Source organism: Aspergillus brasiliensis (genome assembly GCF_001889945.1).
Source record: "Aspergillus brasiliensis CBS 101740 unplaced genomic scaffold ASPBRscaffold_4, whole genome shotgun sequence".
In the NCBI taxonomy this organism is placed as follows: Eukaryota; Fungi; Ascomycota; class Eurotiomycetes; order Eurotiales; family Aspergillaceae; genus Aspergillus; species Aspergillus brasiliensis.
The window spans coordinates 145216-166109 of NW_027137445.1; the positions used below are offsets into that span (position 1 = coordinate 145216).

A 20894-nucleotide genomic window follows, 5' to 3' on the forward strand; every position below is an offset into this window, starting at 1 on the left:
AATCCTTTTCTTCTGTCTTCGCTTCCGTCTTCCATTTTCCATTACATACCAAGCAAAAGGGTTTCGGGTATTGAGATTCCACTTTAAACAACACAACCATCATGGACAGAGTGACTTGCATCATCGGCACAGACGTTGAAGAAGAGCTGTCTCACCAGAAGCTTTAAAGCCTCACAGCCGCGATACGAATCTCCGGATTCTCCTTCCGAATACCCAACGGTGGATCCTGCTTATTCTGCATCACGTCACACCGGTTCGCGTACCCGGCTTGCGACTCCCTCATATCAAACCCAATTTGCCAGCAGGTCTTCTCCTTCACGCATCCCCCTAAGCAACTTTCCAGCGATAAGGCAGAAACAGCCCTCCACTTTGAGGACCAACTCGGCGTGTTTTGCGCATCACGGTTGCAGTAGAGCTTGAAGTTGACCCCCGAGACAGTCATTATCGTCTGGTCAAGAGCCTTGCACCTATTGATTGCATCTTGGCGGTAGTACGCCAGGACTTTAGCGTATCGGGAGGGATTCGTGAAGATTTCGACTTGGGATTGGAGGTCTGTGTTGTCATCGATGAGGAACTGCTTATCGTCCAGGCAACCGTCGACCTCCGATTGGAGGTCGTCTACGTCGGTCTGACAGGTGGTGACAGTGCTAGCGAGGGCCTTTTTATCCGCACGACAGGTGGAGAGGCGCGAGGAAAGTGTAGACCGGTCGGATTCGCATTTGGTAAGTGTGGTATTTAGCGATTCCTTCTCATGACGGGCTGTGGCACGCTTGGCCATGCACGCGATCAGGTCGTTAACGCATGAGGAGCTGCTGCCATACTTGTCGCTGTCAGGGGGTTCAAACCCGCCGTTATAATCGGCACCAGCAAGCGGCTGCTGAGAGTCAAAGTTATCGAGGTCGTCATAACTGGGACCGCCATGAGATTGCGAGGCAACAAGGGTAATCGAGGCAATGGTAAAAGGTAGAGCCACTTCAATTTGCTGAGTCTCTTATGATCTATGGAAAGTCTCTTGGGTGTGTAGAGAGGTATTTATACTTGATTGCAGAGTAATGATAGCCCGTCAAATTTTACTACATGCGTAAGAGAGCCGAATGACGTCCTATAGGACCAAGGGGTAACAATAGTCTAAGGGTTTGTTTGCAGCATCGAAACTCCGATGGAAACAGGATATTGGCACGCAGATGTGATGTGACGGTGACACGTAGGTTAGTGCCACATAGATCTGGTGTAACATACCGCTATAAACAAAGTCACTGGTGTCAGGATCACGATCTGCAACTCGCATAGCTTAGAAGAGTCTGATATCATCGTATCCAAGTGGCGACGTCAATGATCATGTCGTCTAGGTCAGTCAGTGAGGGTAACGAGTACTTGAGCTGTGGGTGATCCGTACGTAGGTCGACACCGGAGATTTACATCCCCTGTCTAATAGCGGGTCGCTTGGTGCACGGTGTGTGTGATAGGATACTTGTCAGGGCAGAAGACTATTTACTAAGTTAGGAATGAACCACTCAACACTGTAGAATCGTAAGAGGGGACAAAGGTAGCCTGCATTCTCAAAGTAGACTGATCTTTGAGTGATCAGTAGTCTATCGGTAGAAGGTCCTCGTATCATACACGACGGGAGGAGATAGAAGCACTATCGATGACTGCCAGACGGACTGTGTATTATGTCTCCCTGGGCGTCGAAAGCACTTATGGTGCGAAGCCTCTCCATTGCGGGAGCATTTGAGGATATAATAATGCACATATAGACCTTGACTACACAGACAAGCGCAAAGGATGAACCGGTGCTACCGCCACTTGCTTCCACAACCGTCATTCCTAGCTTGGGACTTCCCCCTTCTTTCTGCCTACTTGACGAGAGACTTTGCCATGCGGTCCTTGTACGAGCCGGTTGCGTTGAAGTATTGAAGTTTGTGTGCACGAGGTGGCCAAGTTACTTCAATCGCACAATATTGAAAATTGAGAAAATGTAGAAGCATTAAACTCCTTAAGACTCCGGCTAGAAAGCCTCGCGGAGGACGTCGAGCTTTGCGAAAATCTATACCTTCACGAACATCGACGTTCATATTCGATCCATACCATCGCTTCATATTGTCGCGCATTGATACAAGTCGAGTGACTGGCTGGCAAAATTTGACTCGGCGACAGCGGATTTGATCCACCATTCCAGCTGTGGTGTTTCACGCGATTTGAATCCTAGTGAGCCATCTCAAGTTTCGGACCGTGGAAGAACCTGAAGCTGCGGAGGAGTCAAAATCCAGGTTCTCTCTTCTGTTAAAATTTGCACAGGCGCATTTCCAGCCTAATCTTCTAGTTAAACTCAACTTGGGTGCATGTATGCAGCTTGTGTTCATCTTGGAGGTGGTACGGGGATATAGTGCTTGCGACACATAAAATGCACAGGCTGGGATGTATGCTTGACCAATCAGGTCGGAAAGAAGGACTTGATACATATCGAAACCTCGTATTATAGCCCCGGAAATCAACTAAAGATTTGCATTGTGAGAGTGTTTTGGACTGGAAAATATATCAACATGAACGGACTGAAAACGTATTCCCTAATAGCTTCCACCTCGATAGCTAACTCACTTTTGAAGGAACCTGGCGGCTAAAGCAATCCAGAAAGCATGAATTTGAATCTTGCTACCTTGCCTCCAATGGCTGTCAAAATCACGTTCAAGCGACTGACCTCCATAGCTAGACTCCGCTCGCCTAGAATTCAGTCCGCTGCGCAACGTCTTTCTGCGGCATAAGCCAAGGAGCCCTTGTTGAAGTATAAAACTCTACATCGACCCCCTCATTCAATTTCGAGGCGTCGGCCAACGTGCCCGCCTGCACCACTTTCAGCCCCTTGAAATTTTCGCCCGTAGCCTCCTTCCACAGCGTACTTCCGCAATTGGGACAGAAGAATACTGTAAGTGTCATCCCAGACTCGTGGGTCGTCGAGAACGACTTTGGGCTTCCTTTCGTAACGCTGAATGCCTTTTCCGGCACAGTATAGTTGAGTGTGTTACTACTGCCGGAGACTTTGTGACAGGACATGCAGTGACATATAGCCTAAAGAATTAGCTAGCGACTCTGGGTGGAGAAGATGGACGCACTTTAAGCGTAGGCTCGCCAGTGTAGGAATAGGTACATGCGTTGCATAGGCAGCTTCCGGTGGTCGTAGTCATCTTGAAAGTACCTCAAGTGTAATCTGAAATCGAGACTTCTGAACCTGACAATATGAAGTGTTGAATGAGGATTGATCTCGGTTCAGACCGCTATTTATAAGACCTCGTTACTATAATATTGTTTTAATACTGGGGGAGCGTGGAGGTGCCGTCCACTTTGCTGGTCCTGGGCACTCGTCACTTTGTTGTCAATTTAGGCTAGCTTTCCGAGTTCGTTACATGGTTCCTCAAAGCACCCGACAGCATCCACCAACCTACATCCGTAGCCAATATCTTTCAAGCCTATGTCCAGTCACGAATACGAGTGTACCGGTGATTAAGTATATGAAGGCGTTTGCCTTCCACTTTAACTCAACATACGCTTCAATGCCACCCGTATTATCCTTCCTTTTGCTTTATCTATTTCACATGCTTTCAGCACTTACCCTTATGCTGCAGAGTCACCTGATATTGAGAAGTTGAATCCGTCGGACTCTTTAATCACGAGATGCTCCTTCTCATCACCGGTATCACAGGGGAATTCGGTCAACGCCTCGCCGGGGAGGCGTTGGCTCGCGGGATGTCTGTCCAGGGATTAGGCCGGAGCCCCGGAAAGCTGCGACCACGAATTTTTGAATCGCTTGAATCCTTTGTAAAGAGTTCATCGTATAATGACATCTCTGCGCTACATACAGCTGTCAGAGGGGTTGACAGCTGTCAAAAGAGTTGATGCGATTGCGTGCGTTTACACGACCGACCCTGAGCACTACCTCAAGGGTGGTCTTCGTCTAATCCGCAGCCGAGGCTGCGAAAGTCAAGCTTTTTATTGCTGCGTCTTGGACCCAGGACTGGACAAATATCTCTTACGGCGATCTTGCGCTTTATCACTACATTCTTGCGTTTGTGGACCACGCGGCGATGACCAGCACGATCAGACCTTTGTATCTTGATCAATACCCGATTCGCACAATGGACGGTGCGTCCCCGACGAGAACAGACAGGCTAGATGTGATCTCTGGGGCGGAGGATATGGTAGAAAGATTCTCTGGACTACGATGGATGATGCTGCTGTATACACTGTTGAAATTCTATGCAGGGATAAAGGTGCCCAGGAAGGTAATGGCGGTATCTCTTCCGATACCGTTCCGGCAAACTTACGCTGCGTGAGATGGCGGCCATTTATGAGAAGGTGACAAGGACCAAGGTGAAGATTGTTCGCAAAGGTAGTCCTGAAGATGGAGAAAAGGAGTTGGCTGCAGAAAGGGAAGAAGGGGCGCAGGACGTTCTGGGAAAGTCTTCAGCCGCAGCTCAAGGTTTATGGGAGCTTACCAAGCCGATCACAAGCCTTTCTTATGCCAAGATAACCTACGAGGAATGTCTCAGAGACCGATTGGGAATTGCTGAGGTGGTGGAAACAAAGAAGAGCAAAACAAGCAACCTTGTACATCGGTGAAAATGGGAATATAGTCTCTTGCTGCAACCAAATAAAGCGTTCCCGGACTGACAGGTCGATAAAGTCAGACTGAGTCAATCAGTATGGAGACCTCGCTCATCCCCTTCCAAAGGAGTGTTCTTGGGGGCTCATAATATTTACTTCAATGGTGGACCATAACAGCCGAGCTAGACCAGCAGCTAACAGAGAGATAATTGTTTTAGCCTACCTGATTAATGTCTTGACATCCGATGTCATAAATTAAACAAAGATGTGCCTTTCATAACAAAGCGCAGACAAATCACTTGAAAGCTTTTCTGTGTGTCTACTTTAGTATCGGCTTGCCAAGGGGGTACATGTAACAGCCGCTTCAACGGGAAACTCAGGTCCTCTGAAGCTAACCCTCCATCATGGAATGGTGAAATTGCTTCTTTTTTACAGTCGCGGTATCAGCGATCAACCCTTGTAATTGCTCAAATGGATAGAGAGTACCTTTCCACGATGCTTAATGTACTTTTTTGTGTCAGACAATATATACTATACTTGACCTCTACTGATCTCGTGTCCCAGTCCTCATCGCTTCCATCTCAATATTTTCTTGTTGGTGGCTTTTCAGTTATCAGTTCGCCCGATTGCTCGTTTGCTCGACTCAGTACTTGAACAATCATCAGCAAAAGCGTAGGACGGCTACCAGTACGGGAATATACTAGGTTTGCTCATTCATAGTTGCACATGAGGCCTGGAAATGGAAATTGGATACCATCACGTGTATGTAACTGCACTTACTCAAAGGTTATGCTGCAAGTTGGGCAGTCCGAGGCTGAGGTGTTTAACTTTATCAGCTGTCCTATGCTTGCTTTCCAACCTCAACTAGGAAATATCTCATGCTTACTGTGTAGCATCTCATCCAAGGAGCGCTTCGTCACGTGAGAATCAGACACCGCGATCTGAACGCATTTGCAGAGACCTCCACTCTCTTAACACACAGTTGTTTTAGAAATACTGTCTTTCGAGTCCGTTACACCTCTTTGCTAGCTTACACATACTTCTTGGTATGCGGTATGACGCAGTAGTGTTGCCAACCAGGAACCTAAAGTTAAAGTTTGGTGTCTCCCTTGGCAGCATGCGATGATGTAATGAGGCGTTTGTTTCTTTGATGAGACGAACAGGACGCAGAATAGAACAAGGTAACAAGTGAGGGGAGGTGAAATAATTATCAAAACGTGAAATATTGGATTGCTAAGTGTTTTTGAGTTGCTGAATGGAACCGACTGTGGTTGAGTGCTGATCGCACTAGTTACTATTTCTGTATTATATAACTTTTACTGAACTATGGAGATATAGACAATAAAGCAAGGGCTTATAGACTTACTATCGCGAATGTCAGTAGGATAATTACTAAGTAATCGCAGATGTGACCACGGAACGAGTGTCCGACATCTAAGGGGAGGGCTTAGATCTACCGTGGATCGATCGTACATGCGGCTACTTAAGTATCTTGCAGGAGGGGGTATAACAGCGGTGCCTCTAACCAACTAAGCTCACCGAACTAAATATATCGTTGAGATCATCAACTTAACCATCTATACTACTACAGCAATTCAACAGCAAAATGATGTCTTATTTCCTGGAAGTGTCAGCTGCCCAGCCCTTGCGTCGCTGATGACGGAAGCTTGACATATGTACATCCTTGGCGCACGAGCTTCAAAACACCACGCTTGTCCTGCTCAGTAGACTACACATCATTTCATATCAAGAAAGTCTCTCGATATGAAATTGTCTGAATCGTCTAGGAGAGAATATATCTACTATCTATTACTGTGTGGGGATATCTAATATATCATATTTAAAGAGGGAGGGCCATCACCTCAGAAGTAACAGACCCAAGATGCTTTCGCAACAATTCAGAGCACATCTGTTGTGCGTCCGTCCTTACATTTCTGCGTTTGGTGTCTCAAGTGTGAAATCTCAGGGTACGAGACCCTTATGTCGCGGCGCAATATCGAACATCACCCGGTCTATGGCCGGACAGGCACACGTGAAGGAAAGGCTACCAAGTAGTGAGAAATCCCATGAACGATTCCGGGAGTTCTCACTTGCAGGGAAAGTCTTTGCGGTGACGGGTGGTGCAAGGGGATTGGGGTTGTCAATGGCCGAGGCATTGGTCGAAGCTGGCGGACGAGGTGAGATGCCTCTTGTTGGATGTCTACTAGAGCAATATGAACTAATATGGGGACTTTACAGTATACTGTCTCGACAGACTTCCCGAGCCTGACGATGAATTCCACGCCGCAGAGAAACGAGCAAACCCAGATTTTGGAGGCTCATTACACTACCGCCGCATGGACGTGACGGACGACGCCAACACCGAAGCCGTGATGGCCGACATTGCCGCACAAAACAACCGTCTAGACGGCCTCGTCGCAGCCGCGGGAGTAAACCATGTCGCTAGCGCGATCGATCACACGCCTGGGAATGTTGACGACGTGATCCACATTAACTACACGGGGGTCTTTCGCAGTGCCGTTTCAGCAGCGAAAGCCATGCTAGATCTAAAGTGCCACGGCTCGATTCTCCTAGTGGCAAGTATGAGCGGTATTATTGCCAACAAGGGTATGGAGTCTGCAATTTATAACTCGTCCAAGGCGGCGGTTATCCAGCTGACGCGGAGTTTGGCCATGGAATGGTCTGAGGTTAAGGAGGATGGCACGGGTGGGATCCGTGTGAATTGTCTTTGTCCCGGGCATATTGAGACGCCAATGGCGAAGATGGTTATGGACAAGGATCCGGAGACGCGGGAGCTGTGGACGTCGGAGAATATGATGAAGAGGCTGGCGAGGCCGGAGGAGTTTAGGGGCATTACTTTGTTGCTTATGAGCGATGCGTCGAGCTTCATGACGGGTAGTGCTGTGGTTGTTGATGGTGGTCATACGGCTTGGTAATTTGCACTTCATCACTGGATAACCCGCTGTGTATACTAGACCTATCACAAGATTTACTTAACTTAGTTGCTAGATGAAGATGTGGAAAGACTTCATCAATTCAGCAGACGTTCTCCATGTACTCCCAGAAGACAAGGGTGAGCTCGTCCTCTCAATACAGAGACTCGATATGTTTAGCAATGGGAAGTGTGGTTCATCCAAATTTGTGCATATAATATGCCAATCATGAGAAGAGATCATTACCATTAAACGAACCAGTCGCTAACTAAGCCAGTCATAACTCTATAATCTTTTAACGCAAAACCATGCAATGCACCCCAACCCACTAAAAACCCATTATTCGATCATCAAACCTGCTCCTTACCCTCCCCAGCCGCCTTCTTCTTGTCCTGCTCTTGCTTCCCCTTCTTCACATTCTTCCACCCCATGCCCCACACAAAGAAGAACTGAACCACACAAAGCGCCGCACATAGGTAGAAAACCTCATCAATCGCCTTGGAATACGCAACCAGTACCGAGGCAAGATCCTTGGCGGGAACGACGTCGCGGAATCCAGTAGCGCCCGCGGCGATAACAGTCTCCGGGTTGACGTTCGGTGCGTATTCGGGGATTTTCTTCCTCAGGCCTGCGGTGAGGAGGACCTCGGCGACGGCGAGGAAGATGGAGCCGCCGAAGGTTTGGCTGAACGTGAGGATGGCCATTGCGGGGGATATTTGAGCAGGGGTTACGGCGTTTTGGATGGCGACCATGGGCTGAGATTTTTATTAGTTTGGTGACTTTGGTGGGATGGGAATATAATGTAAGGCGGGACTAGAAAGGGATGAACGTACTACTTGCGTGGCAGCACCACGGCCAAGTCCAACTATGGCTTGGAATCCGGCCCAGTCTCGTGTGGAGGTAGTGGGTGAGAGCAAGGACAGGAGACCCGTGCCGATGGCAGTCATGACGGAGCCGAAGATGGCCCAGGGGAGGTAGTATCCTAGTCTTCCGGCTGGGGGGGTGTTAGTGATTTGGAGTATCAGACGGTGCATAGATGTGTTTCACTTACTAAGGACACCGGAGAGCACTGCCATGACCAGCTGGCATAGAATATTCGGTAGCAAGTCGACACCACTCATGAGGGCGGATTCGTCGCGCACGGACTGGAAGTAAATGGGCAGGTAATACGCCATGACCATGGTCATTCCGAACATCATCGCCATGGTCATGCAACTGCTCCAGACAATTCGCTGTTTCACCAACTGTCCCGGGATCATGGCATCGATGCCCATGCGCCGTTCCCAGAAACCGAAAACAATGAAAGTCGCGGCTGACCCGCAAAACAGGCCGATGATGGTCGAGCTATTCCACGCGTACCGGCTTCCGCCCCATTGCAGGGCCAACAGGAGCTCAATAGCAGCTGGTGCGAAGAGGACGAATCCGAAGAGGTCGAATTTCTTGAGGATCACCGACCGGAAGACTTCTGCAGCTCTTGGTTTGGCATGTTGTTCCGGGATGTTGGTGAAGATGAGAAGGACCCCGACCAGGGCACCAATCGGAAGATTAATGTAGAAGCCTGCTGTTGGTTAGAATAGCGCCAAACAGAAAGGCGATGAAACACTTACACCATCGCCATGTAGAATATGTGGTGAATGCGCCGCCGATCAGCGGACCACATACTAGTCCTAGCTGAGAAACTAGTATACTGTCAATATTTATACCTTCACTGTAGCTGGCAACAGTGTACTCACATCCCATCATGATTCCCATGAACATCGGTCGTTTGTGCATCGGTAATATACTGGCCAGGATATTAAGCGCGCCGTTGACCATGCCCGAAGACCCCATGCCTGCTACCGCTCGTCCAACAATGAGCATCTTAGATGAGGTAGCGACACCGCAGATGAGAGATCCCAGTTCGAAGACGAAGAAGAAGCCGAGAAAGGTCCATTTCTGAATGAAATTGCCGTAGAACTTGCCGGTGAGAGGCTGTAGCGATGCGCTCGCAATGGTGTATGCGCTGCCGTACCAGGCGACATCATCGAGGGAATGAAATTGGTTGGTGATATGCGGAATAGCCTGAGCAGTCAGTACTGCCTACCCCAAAAAGTCGCGTCGATTATTCTCAGCAGTAGACTTACCGTAGACACAATCGAGACGTCCAATAACATCAAAAACACCACCAGCGTGACTGCCGTCATGACACTCAGAAGAGGGAGGCCTGTGAGCCACTTGGGCTCGTCGGGCTTTTCATCGGCTTTTGGAACTGGCGCATCTGCCGGTGGGCTGTGTACATCTTCTCGTACGCTCTTGTCGTCCATGGCGACTGACTGCTCCTGTAACGTCGATTCACTATGCTTTGCACTGTCCATGGTGTAGGACGGTTGAGTTCAATGTTTCTGAAAAGAGAGCATCTTCAGCGATGGGTAGCAGCTACCCAAGAAGATAAATACCGTGTAGACCCTTCGGACTTTTCGAGGTTAGGATTCGGACTTAAGACACTAGTGATGGAGACGACACGGCGAGTCGGTGCTTACGGCCTCCGCGGTGCCTTAGCAGAAGCTTCTATTGGGACGTGGACCACGGGAAAAGGCGAGCCGCCCCCGTTTGGTTGGCAGCCCTAACTCTAAGAGCTAAGTTCACAGCCATTTTCACAGCATGACTGGCAGCGTGTGGGGGCCATTAGTTTCCCCTATTCGCCAGACCTGATTGCCTAAGCGGAGAATGGACTCCGTTCATCGTACAGCGTACAAAATGCTGCAAAGAAAGAGAGCTTGTGCTTGTGGTCTGAGTTAGTGTCTGTTCGCAGTGGGCCAACCCTGAACCCACGGCCCTTGGCAACGGAGATAAAAGCAAAGCAAAGCAAAGCAAAGCAACCCTGAAATTTTAGGATCGGGTTCCGAGCGGGAATTCCCCCACTCTGAAACCGATGAGTCAATGACGATCCATCACTAAAAATTCAATCTTGATGGATCCCGAACCCACACGAGGCTCTCTCTGCCGGAGTGGTAGGCATAATGGCCCCTCGTCTAAATTATCTCAGAAAGACACAAAACAATCACGTCGCGTGTACGTAGACGTGCGGCTGATGCGGTGAAGAACCACGTGCCGACATGACACATGGCCTGACGTTTGCCGCAAATATGCCCGGTGAAGTGAATGGCCCCAAACACTTACGACATTCTGTTTTGTCTCATGGCACTGCTGAGGCCACTTTTTCTCGTATTGCAATTCTTCATTGCTCCACCCACAGTGCCATGGAGTACGTGTGGAATCAACTAGAACAAATCGAGGCCGGGGTCTATCTCCCCGAATTCCGATAGAGCTTAAATGTCCGCGGGACGGAATCGGAAAATTGGTCGGCGGCTTATTGATGCCTGTATTACTTCATGGATCCATCAGATCTCGACCTTAGTGCTATAATTCTTACCTTTGGATATTGCCAGTATCTGAAACATTAACCACATGACTCACTGGTAAGTTGACCTTTTTTCTATGATGGAATTGTATGACTCAGGCTACAGGGGGAGGCTCGGGAGCGGCTTTCACAAACGCCGGTCATTATGGCGACCGATGGCCCAGAAGAAGCCAATGAAGCACAATAAACCCACTAAATGAGGCAAGTACAAAGGGGAATTACTTGACTTTCGAGCTCATGCTGTAGAGTGCATAAAACTTTACACGGAGCTTACGGTTGGGCCCTTATCTTATCAATCATGCCTGCCGGCTTTGATATACATAATTCCGCGGCCCGGCCATTGGCACTCTGTTGGTAACTCAGTAACTGAAGGTGGCAGAGTTTTGCCTTTAATGAATATAAAAGCTTCGATCGCTTACTATTAGTAGTAGTGAATTCAAGTATGCTCTATACGGTGACTAGCTCTGAAGAAGGGAGTACTCATTGTTTTGATACATTCTAGACCATTATACAGTTCAATATTCATCTGGCTAAGAATATGTACTACACAAGTATTGTGAGTGAAAAGTTGGGGTTGATTACACAACTACATGATGATATATTACCAACAATATCGCAAGATGATGGTTGGTCCTCTGTTAATTGTGAGACAAGAAGCTTGCTGAAATATTAGACAATATGTTCTTTGTATCCAATAGAGGGAAAGCAGACGCTTGTTATTTCAGAAATAATTACCTCGCCACAAATGAAGGTGAATAATAGAACCTTTGGATTCACCCGTACATTGACACTAAGCAGTATTCGAAATCATACCAGAACTGATAGTTGTTAAATCCCGACATCTGGGCCTGATGTGCCTTCTTCCTCTCTTCGTCCGACCTTTCCTTGTACTCCAAGGCTTCAGAAAGAGGCATTGGCCAGGATCCTGTCTCCTTCATTACCATATCCACTAGTTCTTTGGGAAGGGTCGATAACAGGGTCGAATTCGATAGCACAGCATTGCGCCACCAGTCATGCTGCTGAGGAGGTACATTTCGAGTCGAGCAAATCCGATAGTGAGGATCGACCAACCACAAGACGACGCACCGTTGATGCCCTGGGCGACTCGGGTCAAGAAGAGAGAAGGGATGCTTCTTATATCGCAAAGTATTCGACCAAGCGAGAAGTCGACCGTGAGTGACCGCGACCGACCCTAGCGTTTGAAGATTGAGAGCCTTCGGCTCCTCGCCCACTGCTGGGCAAGGAGGCATCCCGTACAGCTTGTAGATGCACAAGGGATCTGGTTGATGCCCATATAGTCGTAGTTGATCATTCTGTTGGTATGATATGCGGGATTCGGTGATATTCTCTGAGCTATAGCAGAAGTGGGCAGTGGCGACAATATGTTCGTTGAGCATTCCATCCACATGGAATTCTTGATCCCCCGGATAATGGGGCTCATTCGCCGTCAGGTCAATGCTGAACACCCGTACAATTACCTGTAGGCCCTGCTGCCGAAATTGATCTTCCAGTGACACCGAATAGTATTCATGATCTTGAGGCATTTCATACCGAATTTCAGACTCCCACGGACCCAAGATTGGATTCGCAGTCTTTCCCATTTTCCAGTCCTCATACGTATAGGAGATACCTGGCTCAGGGAACGAGAACCGATGAAGTCGTCTCCACTTTGCTTCTACTATCCTCTTGACACTTTCGGGAGATGCCCACATTTCTGGTGTCATCAAACCAAGAAGGTCTTGAGCCTCGGGTGGATCATCGGGCTCTGGCGGAAAAACGCGATATTTTGGATCAACATCCGGTAACTGGAGATACTCTTTCACTTTGTCACAATGGCTCTCCCATTCCTCGGCCGTCCAGGCGCGTCGAGTAATTTGTTGATCCCACACCACTGGGAGTAGGTCCTTCGGCGGGTATTCCCCGAACGGGGGCTTTTTACTATCCGATACACCATATGTGTAGATGCGCCGCGGCGTGCGACCTCGAAACCCTTTCACTAGAACGTCATTCCAAGGTCGTATAGCCAGAGAAATCAGTTTTTCAATGGAAGCGTATGCTTGGAAATTTTCTGGGTGGAGATTGTTAATATACGACGTTATCCGTACTGCCGTTCCCGAAGACTCGGCGAACTCAACCTCGCAAGGTAGCCATTGATAGCAAGAGGAGACTTGTTGATCTTTTAAGTCGTCGCTACGATGGCTGAAGTCGCTCCTTTTACGTCGGGGTTGCTCGTGTATCGGTGCCATGTGTCTCCGGTCGGAGGAAGGATACATATCACAAGTGTCTTTGAGAGAGACACGACCACCATGACTGAGGACGGCTGTTCGACCATAGATAAGCATGTGGAGTGACGGGTCCACCAAATCATGAGTGCTACACTTCGGCAGTTGACTGAGCGCGTCCTGAAGTTGATGCATCAGGACATCTGTCACGCCTCGATCGGCTTTACATATGCCAGAGTCCGAATTTAGGACCAGAACGTGGCCAGTATCACGGAATGCTCTTGCCTTATCTTGCAACTCCGCAACACACCAGAGCCATGCTCTCGTAGTTATCAGGTCCATGTCAACATCCTGATCCATATCAGAATCGTGATTTGCGCAGGAGGTTGCCTGTGCATGCCATTCGGAGAGAGTATCCTCATCGAAGACGCCTTGGTGCCAGTTTTCAATATCCGTGATGCGCTCCATGAGACGCAACATATGCAACTCGGGTGCGGTCAGCCTGAATGGTTGCCTTTTGGTATTCTCCCGTGCCCCGTGCGTGAAGCGCTGGCCGATATCGAACTCATAATCCAGGGGTATCCCGTTGAAGCCCGGAACTCGAAGTGGACCCGATCCACTGTTATCAAAGTGCAAGGGAGGATTCATTTCGCTGTCTAGGGTTGTCCCAAACTGTGCCCGATGCTGGGTGCTGATGGTGGATGTAGAAAGGCGCCGTAGGCTAGCGTTTCAATAGTTTAGTCGGCGGCGGAGGCGACCGGCGGCATGGCCAGGTATTTTAGCGGTGCGCCGCTGGGATGATGTCTCGGAGCACTTTACGGAAGCCCTGTTTGGGCCGGCGGTGCACAGACGGCGGTTGTTGGAGCACGCGCTAAATTGGACTACTATTGGGATATTGGTACACGTCCTAGTCTCTCTAGCATCTACTTACTTTCGGTGGAGCCTATAAGAAAAAGGAACACTGGGAGTGCCGCTATAGATAAGGTCGGTTACTGTTATCTCCGAAGTTGTCGGAAGATACTTATCATAAATAAACACAGGTGGCAATTTGAGCTGTCATATCTGACTAACAAACGGAAATTATCAAGCAATTTAAAAAGATACAGGGTAGATATCAACACAAAGGCTAGCTGGATGCATAACATGGACGATTTTGCAAATACTAGTCCGTCGCTCATCTCCATCACTCCAAAGTACCAATGATACGAATGTCGCCACAACTAATGTCCGCCGTGCATATGATGGCTACCATGTCTATGAGCATCCAGGTGTCGCTTGATAGCAGGGCCACTTGGGCTCTGAAAATAGTTGGAGGGTTTTCAGTCAGCTTCAGCGAAGCGCATGTAACGTATTATAAAGTAGTGAGGGGCTTTCGAAAGGAGGGATGCTTGAGCACTGATTTGCTGCCAGGAGATTACTTACCATGCGAGTAGCAGATGGGGCTGTCGTTGGAGACTGAACTGGATGGGAAGACGAAGGCACGAATGAATTCCACGCATCATGGGTAGAGGTATTCGCCTGCTTGCAGACACCGTAGGTGAAATTTGGGTTGGCTGCTGTAGCTACCGGAGACTGGCGGAAAAGTTCACATTGACCACCATTGGTAAAGAGCCAGGCTTGACAGGCTGGAATGGTCGCGCATCTGAGGCCGCAGTCCGATGCATCGGTATAGTTGGAGCCAAACGTCAGAGCGGCACCACTAAAGAACGCAATGGTATCGTGAGAGATATCATCCATGCAAGAGGTGCTTGCAGCGCTCGTTGCAGCCAGAGCAAACAGGGTCATGAAGGTATACTGGGGTAGGAACATTCTGTGAGATAGGAAATAACTAAAGTGGGTTGGTTGAGAGAGAGAGTTACTCATTCACCCGACTTCTTTATATCATCTCGACTACCACAAGGTCCATCTTCCGACACGCACATACGGACATTGCAGTCACCCTAGGATTTCTAGCACGGACTCACGAGGGAATATAGTCAGTTAGGCACTATCTTCGTAAATTGGCTTCAATTTCAAAGGTAATATATCAGAGTGCAGTGGCTGACTTTATCCGGTATGACGCCTGTGCTCCTCTAAAACTGGTCTGGCACGATGTACATAATCGGTATAGTAGGACATTTAGTCCGCGCCTCACAAGTTCCTTTTTAGGCAGAGCCTCCGTGTCTATAAGGAGCAAAAGTGGGCCACCCTACCACATCCGCTTGAACAGCTAGACCCTGAGTCGGAGATAAGACTGCTGCCCTCAGGGTCTTCTTTTTGATCTACCAATCATTTTGTGCTCCTATAGCTATCAGCTTTCGGGGTACCGACGCACTAGCCTCCTCATCGCTTGTCCACCCTCATGAATCAAGTTGCTCAAGTTTGTGACATTCTTTTTGCCGAAGATAACCCGTGGCAATGGATATCGCTACTTCCGCTACTTCCATGCCCTCTGATTTTGGGCTTTGATCCATTATCTTTTTAGCACTAGCAGCGGCTGGACCGTTCCGTATTTCAACACACACACCTTGGTCGAATTACCTTCTGGATGCTATGCTCGCGTCTAAGAACTAACCAACTACTCAAGCAGATTCAGATTTGGAGACGTTATCAGCCAAGCGAACCCCTGTATGAGCTGCTTTTCGCGGACGAAAGGCCCGAAAGTCACATCGCCCCCGTCAGCAAGCTGTTATCGCATCCTGGCATGCTATACGACTTAAAGCGACATACGTGAAACTTGGAACGGGGAACTAAAGCCTATTGTTTCTGGTAATAATGAACAGGTACAATGATAGTAGTGTGCTGTGATAATAGAAGAGAATTGAAGGTAAGAAAATACAACAAGCCGAGAGAGAGTGAGAGTAAGTAAATGCGCGGTTCCCGAGATTGGAATTCAAGAACAGCCTGCCTCGAGCGATGGTATCAAGCGCTGATACATATTGACGATATTTTGATGGGTTCTGTAAATCTTTTCGCGAGGTGTCCTTTGCGCCCAGGTCAGAAATCCCAGGTACTTGTGGACCGCTGTTGGCCCGTCCCCGTTCGCTGACACCAATGCCATGCCGGCATAGTCAAGATCGGTATAAGGAATCTTAATTGATGGTGAGACAGTTGTGTCCACATCCAGCTCCCTTTGCGTGCTCTGCAGGCTGATGTCTGGATAATCTTCTGCAAAGGCCTGCGCTTTGTGTCCTTGAAGTTGTCCATTCCTCACAACCATCTCACTGAGCCGCACAGCCTGTGCCCATTTTAAGGCCACTGCTGCCTTGTCCACCAGATCTGCAGAGGGTACAACTGCTCGAGCCTCTTGTATTTTAGCCACGACCTTATCAACCACATTCGCGAAAACATTTGGCGCATCTTTGATAATCTCGTCGGTCTGCAAGTTATTCCCATTGTAGTTCCAATATGCATCGATCTCCTCTGCTGTTGCATAAACGTCGGGGCTTCTAGTGGCTCCAATTGCAGTGGGTGTGAGATCTTCGGCATAATATGGGTCCATAATCTGTTTTATGAAGGCCTCCAAAGTACAATCATCACCAATACATTTACCGCCAATCGTGGCCGTGTAGGATACTCCGTCTTCGGCCGCTCTCGCTGCAGCTGCGGCATCAATTTGGTAGGCATAGTAGAAGAAAATAGCTTCATAAGGACCGCTATATCTCGAACAATACGCAAGGTCAATGGAAAGAACCAGCATGAAGATAAGCAGGACCGGCTTCATTGTGGGCAGATAATAAAAAAAAAGAATATCGGAAGTCGTGTCCGAAAAAGAGAGTATTGTAAAGAACGTGTAGGTTGTAATTCAAGGAAGGACCTGAACCAGCATGATAATAAGGACACCACGGAGCTTCTACTATCTTTATGTATCTTCCACCAAGGCCTTTCCCTGAACAAGAATGTCATTTGCGCCTCATCAATCGGAGGGTGAAAGGCCTTATCGTTCAATATAGCGTCTTACCGAACTATAACGCCGGCCACTACTAGTCAATGTAACCTCAATAAACGCAATTAAACCGAATAACGCAAAGATGGTGGAAACCAATTTCGTTTTTAGTGGATGAATGCTAGCGTGGGTGCCATAGATAAGAGTATCTAGATTAATTAGCAAACGCTTGTAGGACTATTGGCATTGGACTAGTTCTGCGCCGACAAAATGTCGTTCCAAATTAATGCCTCATGTAGATATGACAGAAGTTCAACTAGTATACGCTAGCTACTAACGAAAGGCTAGTAGGGAAGATGGGATGCCCATTCCAATTCCCCCCGACCAGAACACAGATGATAGCCCTTGTCCGTCTATAAGTAAGTGCCCATATGCTCTTGCTCAGCCCAAGTATCCGCACAGTCGCTCGCTCACTATAACGTACGCTCACTTCATTAACACCTCTTCATTCGTTGCATATCATATTCATTCATTTATTGTTTCTGTTCCATTGGCTTTGGACTTCCGAGTGGGCATCGTTCCCCTTTCTCATTTGTTTTACTTTGATCTTTGCCCCGGTGAGCTCTACAGGGGCATACCTTCCATAATGCTGCCCATTCTCCCAGCCGTCTTGTGTCTTGTGCTTTTGTCACTTGAGGTTCATTCACGGGCAGTCTTTGCCCATTTCATGGTATGTCCCATGGTATGCTATAATGACATTGTGCTGACATCGCCAACAAGGTCTCTAATACCCTCGGCTACACGGTGGATGATTGGCAAAATGAGATGCTTCTTGCCTTGGACGCGAACATTGACGCATTTGCAATGAATATCGCCGTAGGAGACGCCACCAATACAGAGTCTCTAGAAAATGCTTTCTCGGCTGCCGTTAACACCGGATTCTCCTTGTTCTTCTCGTTTGACTACGCAGGAAATGGGGCGTGGGCAAAGGACGACGTCCTGGACATGCTAGATACTTGGATGTCTGCTAAAGCATACTGGCGATATGATGAGAAGCCATTTGTCTCTACATTTGAAGGCCCTGATAATGCAGATGACTGGGTTGATATCAAGAACCAGACTGGGTGCTTTTTCCTTCCCGATTGGTCCTCCGTGGGGGCTGATGTTGCCGTGACTCTTGGAGGTGGGGTGGCCGATGGCCTATTCAGTTGGGCAGCGTGGCCATACGGACCAAATGATATGAATACCTATGTGGACGCCTCTTATATCGACTTCTTAGACGGGAAACCATACATGATGCCGGTATCCCCCTGGTTCTTCACCAATATGCCCGGATACGATAAGAACTGGCTGTGGCGGGGTGATGATCTTTGGTATGACCGCTGGGTCCAGGCCATGTACCTCGCCCCTGAGTTCATCGAAATCATCTCCTGGAACGACTTCGGCGAGTCCCACTATATCGGCCCTACTCCGGATGCTGACTCCTCGCTCGCTGATGCAGCCTATACAGCTTTTGGAACGGGTCAGGCCCCGTATAACTATGCCCTGAACATGCCACATGACGGTTGGCGAGTGTTTCTACCTTGGCTCGCTGATACTTACAAAAATAACATATCGACAATCACACAAGAAGGTGTTCAGGCGTGGTACCGATTGAATGTACGCGGAAGCTGTACGTCAGATGGCGGAACTACCGGCAACACCGTGAGCCAACTGCAACTGGAATACTGGCCATATGAGATCCCTCAGGACCGGATATTCTTCTCTGCTCTGCTAGCTTCTGCGGCAGATATTTCAGTGACCGTCGGCGGTACGGACCTGGGGGCGACGTGGAATAGTACCCCCAGTGGCGGGGCTGGTATCTACCATGGTAGCGTGGAATTCTCAGTGCAGGCAGGAAGCGTCGAGGTAGCTATCACTCGGGACGGTTCTACAATCGCAAGCTTCACCGGCCAGGAGATTGTCACGGGCTGTGGTGCATCAACCGAAATTGAGAACTGGAACGCGTGGGTAGGCAGCGCCATGGCGGCAACCACCATCTCAGCGACTCCCACCTACTCCCTTGCAGACCAGGTGTGCATCCGCGGCTGGGGCGTGGGTAACTTTGATGGCCTCTGTTCCTTTGCTTGTCAGCTTGGGTATTGCCCTGTCGGGGCCTGTCTGTGCCAGGAAATAGGCCCCCAGGCCAAACTGCCTGAAAGTCTGGGAGTGATCGGCTATCCTGCCGCTGGGATGACGGAGGACTACACGGGTCTCTGTGCCTTCTCCTGCAACTACGGGTACTGCCCTTCGTCCGCCTGCACCACTACCAAGGTGCCTCTGGCTACATCTACTGTGTCGCCGTTCACCCCCGACACTTGTACATCTGGCGAAGGAACCGATGACCTGGCAGGTCTGTGTAGCTATGGCTGCAATTATGGTTTCTGTCCCATCCATAACTGCACTTGTACGGCAACCGGTCCGTTGAACGTGCCGCCTACTGCAAACGCTAGCGTATATGGCTTCACCATGGATACCTACACTGACAGTGGGCTATGTGAATTTGCCTGTGAGCGAGGCTACTGTCCATCGCCCGTCTGTTCGGAAGACGTTGGTGGCGACGGTAGTGACTTAGTCTGCACAGATGATGATCCTGATTCGGATTGTACCGAGGACGTCGAAACCTGCAATTACACCCTGACTTTCGACAGCTTCTCGAGTCTACAGTCTTCTTCAAGCTCCATAGAAGACTATTGCGTGAACTATTATGCTCTTGGCGTCCTTGCCGCCATGCTCAACGACACGATGACTAACTACACGGACATCGTCTCAAGCTATAGTGGCAAGTTTACCGAATACCAGAAATATATCAGTGAGGAGGTTCCGGGAGTGTTGGAGGCATACATGAGCCCTGGAGGTGCTGGAAATTCCTTTTTCACCTGTACATTTGCCCAGGGTGGCGTGAACACCTCCACCACCACCTGTCCATTTGATGTGGAGCAACTGTACAACGATTACGAAATCTACTACGATGTTATCAACGCCACGGCCTTTTGGAACAATCTCACAGCAACTACCGGAATCCAAAAGGACTGGGTCCAATTTGGAGACAAGGATGTTGGATCGAGCTGCGCTGTAGGTTCGGGCAAGACATGCCAGCCCGACGAGGGTGTATTGAAGGGCTACCCACTACCAGCGGACACCATCACTGTGTCCAATCCACAGACGATCATCGAGGATGCACTACCAGGAATCCAGAACTTGACCGAAACCATCATTTTGACCCAGATTCTGTCGGCCACTGGGGCCTATGCAGGGAGCATGAACGATGTGCTCCTCACAATCTCGACCGTCGTCTTCACGCTGGCTCAAGCGGTAGCAAACATGGGCGTGGTGGTTGAAGTCGCTGATTCAGCCTCAGAAGAGGAAAAGAAGGCCATGATTGAGGAAATCATCTTCGGCGTATTGATGGTTGTCCCCTTTCTCGGCGAGATCAGGCTGATTTCAGACAGCTTGGAACAATTGGCCGATATGATGTCGCTCATTGGAGATGCAGGCGCATTGGGTAGTACCATCTACGGCGTAGCCACTGACCCGGATTCGGCCATCCTGGATATATTTGAGATTGCCCTGATGGGTGGTGATCGGACGCCGGAGGAGTTCGAAGAAGCTGCCAATGCGCGTCGAGGGTTGACCGATGATGAAATCAGCAGCCTGGGATCGGACTGGAAGTCGTGGAGCGATGACCTTTCCGATGTGAGATCAGTGTGCTACTGATGTGTTTGACTGGGATAATAGGTCTTTCCTCTTTTTTTTTTTTTTTTTTTTTTTCCTACGCATGTGTTAGTAGTAGTCAAATATCTATCATGAGACCAGGATATTGACTATTCAACGGT

At 48.9% G+C, this 20894-nt stretch overlaps 7 protein-coding genes across 7 annotated transcripts; 2 read left to right on the forward strand and 5 right to left on the reverse strand.

Moving 5' to 3' along the window:
• Nucleotides 1-163: 163 nt before the first annotated feature.
• Nucleotides 164-2099, reverse strand: ASPBRDRAFT_194082 (uncharacterized protein; the record flags this gene model as incomplete). The annotated part of the gene is made up of 2 exons (XM_067620710.1): nt 164-908; nt 1861-2099. The coding sequence occupies 2 exons, from the start codon at nt 2097-2099 to the stop codon at nt 164-166; spliced, it is 984 nt and encodes a 327-aa protein (XP_067480366.1).
• A 622-nt stretch (nt 2100-2721) lies between these two features.
• Nucleotides 2722-3182, reverse strand: ASPBRDRAFT_121319 (GFA family protein; the record flags this gene model as incomplete). The annotated part of the gene is made up of 2 exons (XM_067617417.1): nt 2722-3066; nt 3111-3182. The coding sequence occupies 2 exons, from the start codon at nt 3180-3182 to the stop codon at nt 2722-2724; spliced, it is 417 nt and encodes a 138-aa protein (XP_067480367.1).
• Nucleotides 3183-6613: 3431 nt separating this feature from the next.
• Nucleotides 6614-7535, forward strand: ASPBRDRAFT_53350 (uncharacterized protein; the record flags this gene model as incomplete). The annotated part of the gene is made up of 2 exons (XM_067627056.1): nt 6614-6776; nt 6838-7535. The coding sequence occupies 2 exons, from the start codon at nt 6614-6616 to the stop codon at nt 7533-7535; spliced, it is 861 nt and encodes a 286-aa protein (XP_067480368.1).
• A 347-nt stretch (nt 7536-7882) lies between these two features.
• ASPBRDRAFT_53351 (MDR family MFS transporter) lies at nt 7883-9886 on the reverse strand (the record flags this gene model as incomplete). The annotated part of the gene is made up of 6 exons (XM_067627057.1): nt 7883-8287; nt 8366-8526; nt 8584-9090; nt 9140-9211; nt 9266-9593; nt 9656-9886. 6 exons carry the CDS (start codon nt 9884-9886, stop codon nt 7883-7885), a joined length of 1704 nt encoding a protein of 567 aa, XP_067480369.1.
• A 1281-nt stretch (nt 9887-11167) lies between these two features.
• On the reverse strand, nt 11168-14939 carry ASPBRDRAFT_53352 (DUF4246 domain-containing protein; the record flags this gene model as incomplete). The annotated part of the gene is made up of 4 exons (XM_067627058.1): nt 11168-11189; nt 11746-13773; nt 14404-14408; nt 14577-14939. The coding sequence occupies 4 exons, from the start codon at nt 14937-14939 to the stop codon at nt 11168-11170; spliced, it is 2418 nt and encodes an 805-aa protein (XP_067480370.1).
• Nucleotides 14940-16026: 1087 nt separating this feature from the next.
• ASPBRDRAFT_63924 (uncharacterized protein) lies at nt 16027-16857 on the reverse strand (the record flags this gene model as incomplete). The annotated part of the gene is made up of 1 exon (XM_067628439.1): nt 16027-16857. The coding sequence occupies one exon, from the start codon at nt 16855-16857 to the stop codon at nt 16027-16029; it is 831 nt and encodes a 276-aa protein (XP_067480371.1).
• An 808-nt stretch (nt 16858-17665) lies between these two features.
• Nucleotides 17666-20823, forward strand: ASPBRDRAFT_173463 (glycoside hydrolase family 71 protein; the record flags this gene model as incomplete). Its single annotated transcript, XM_067619749.1, has 3 exons — nt 17666-17749; nt 17800-19092; nt 19189-20823. 3 exons carry the CDS (start codon nt 17666-17668, stop codon nt 20773-20775), a joined length of 2964 nt encoding a protein of 987 aa, XP_067480372.1. The 3' UTR covers nt 20776-20823.
• Between the last annotated feature and the right edge of the window lie 71 nt (nt 20824-20894).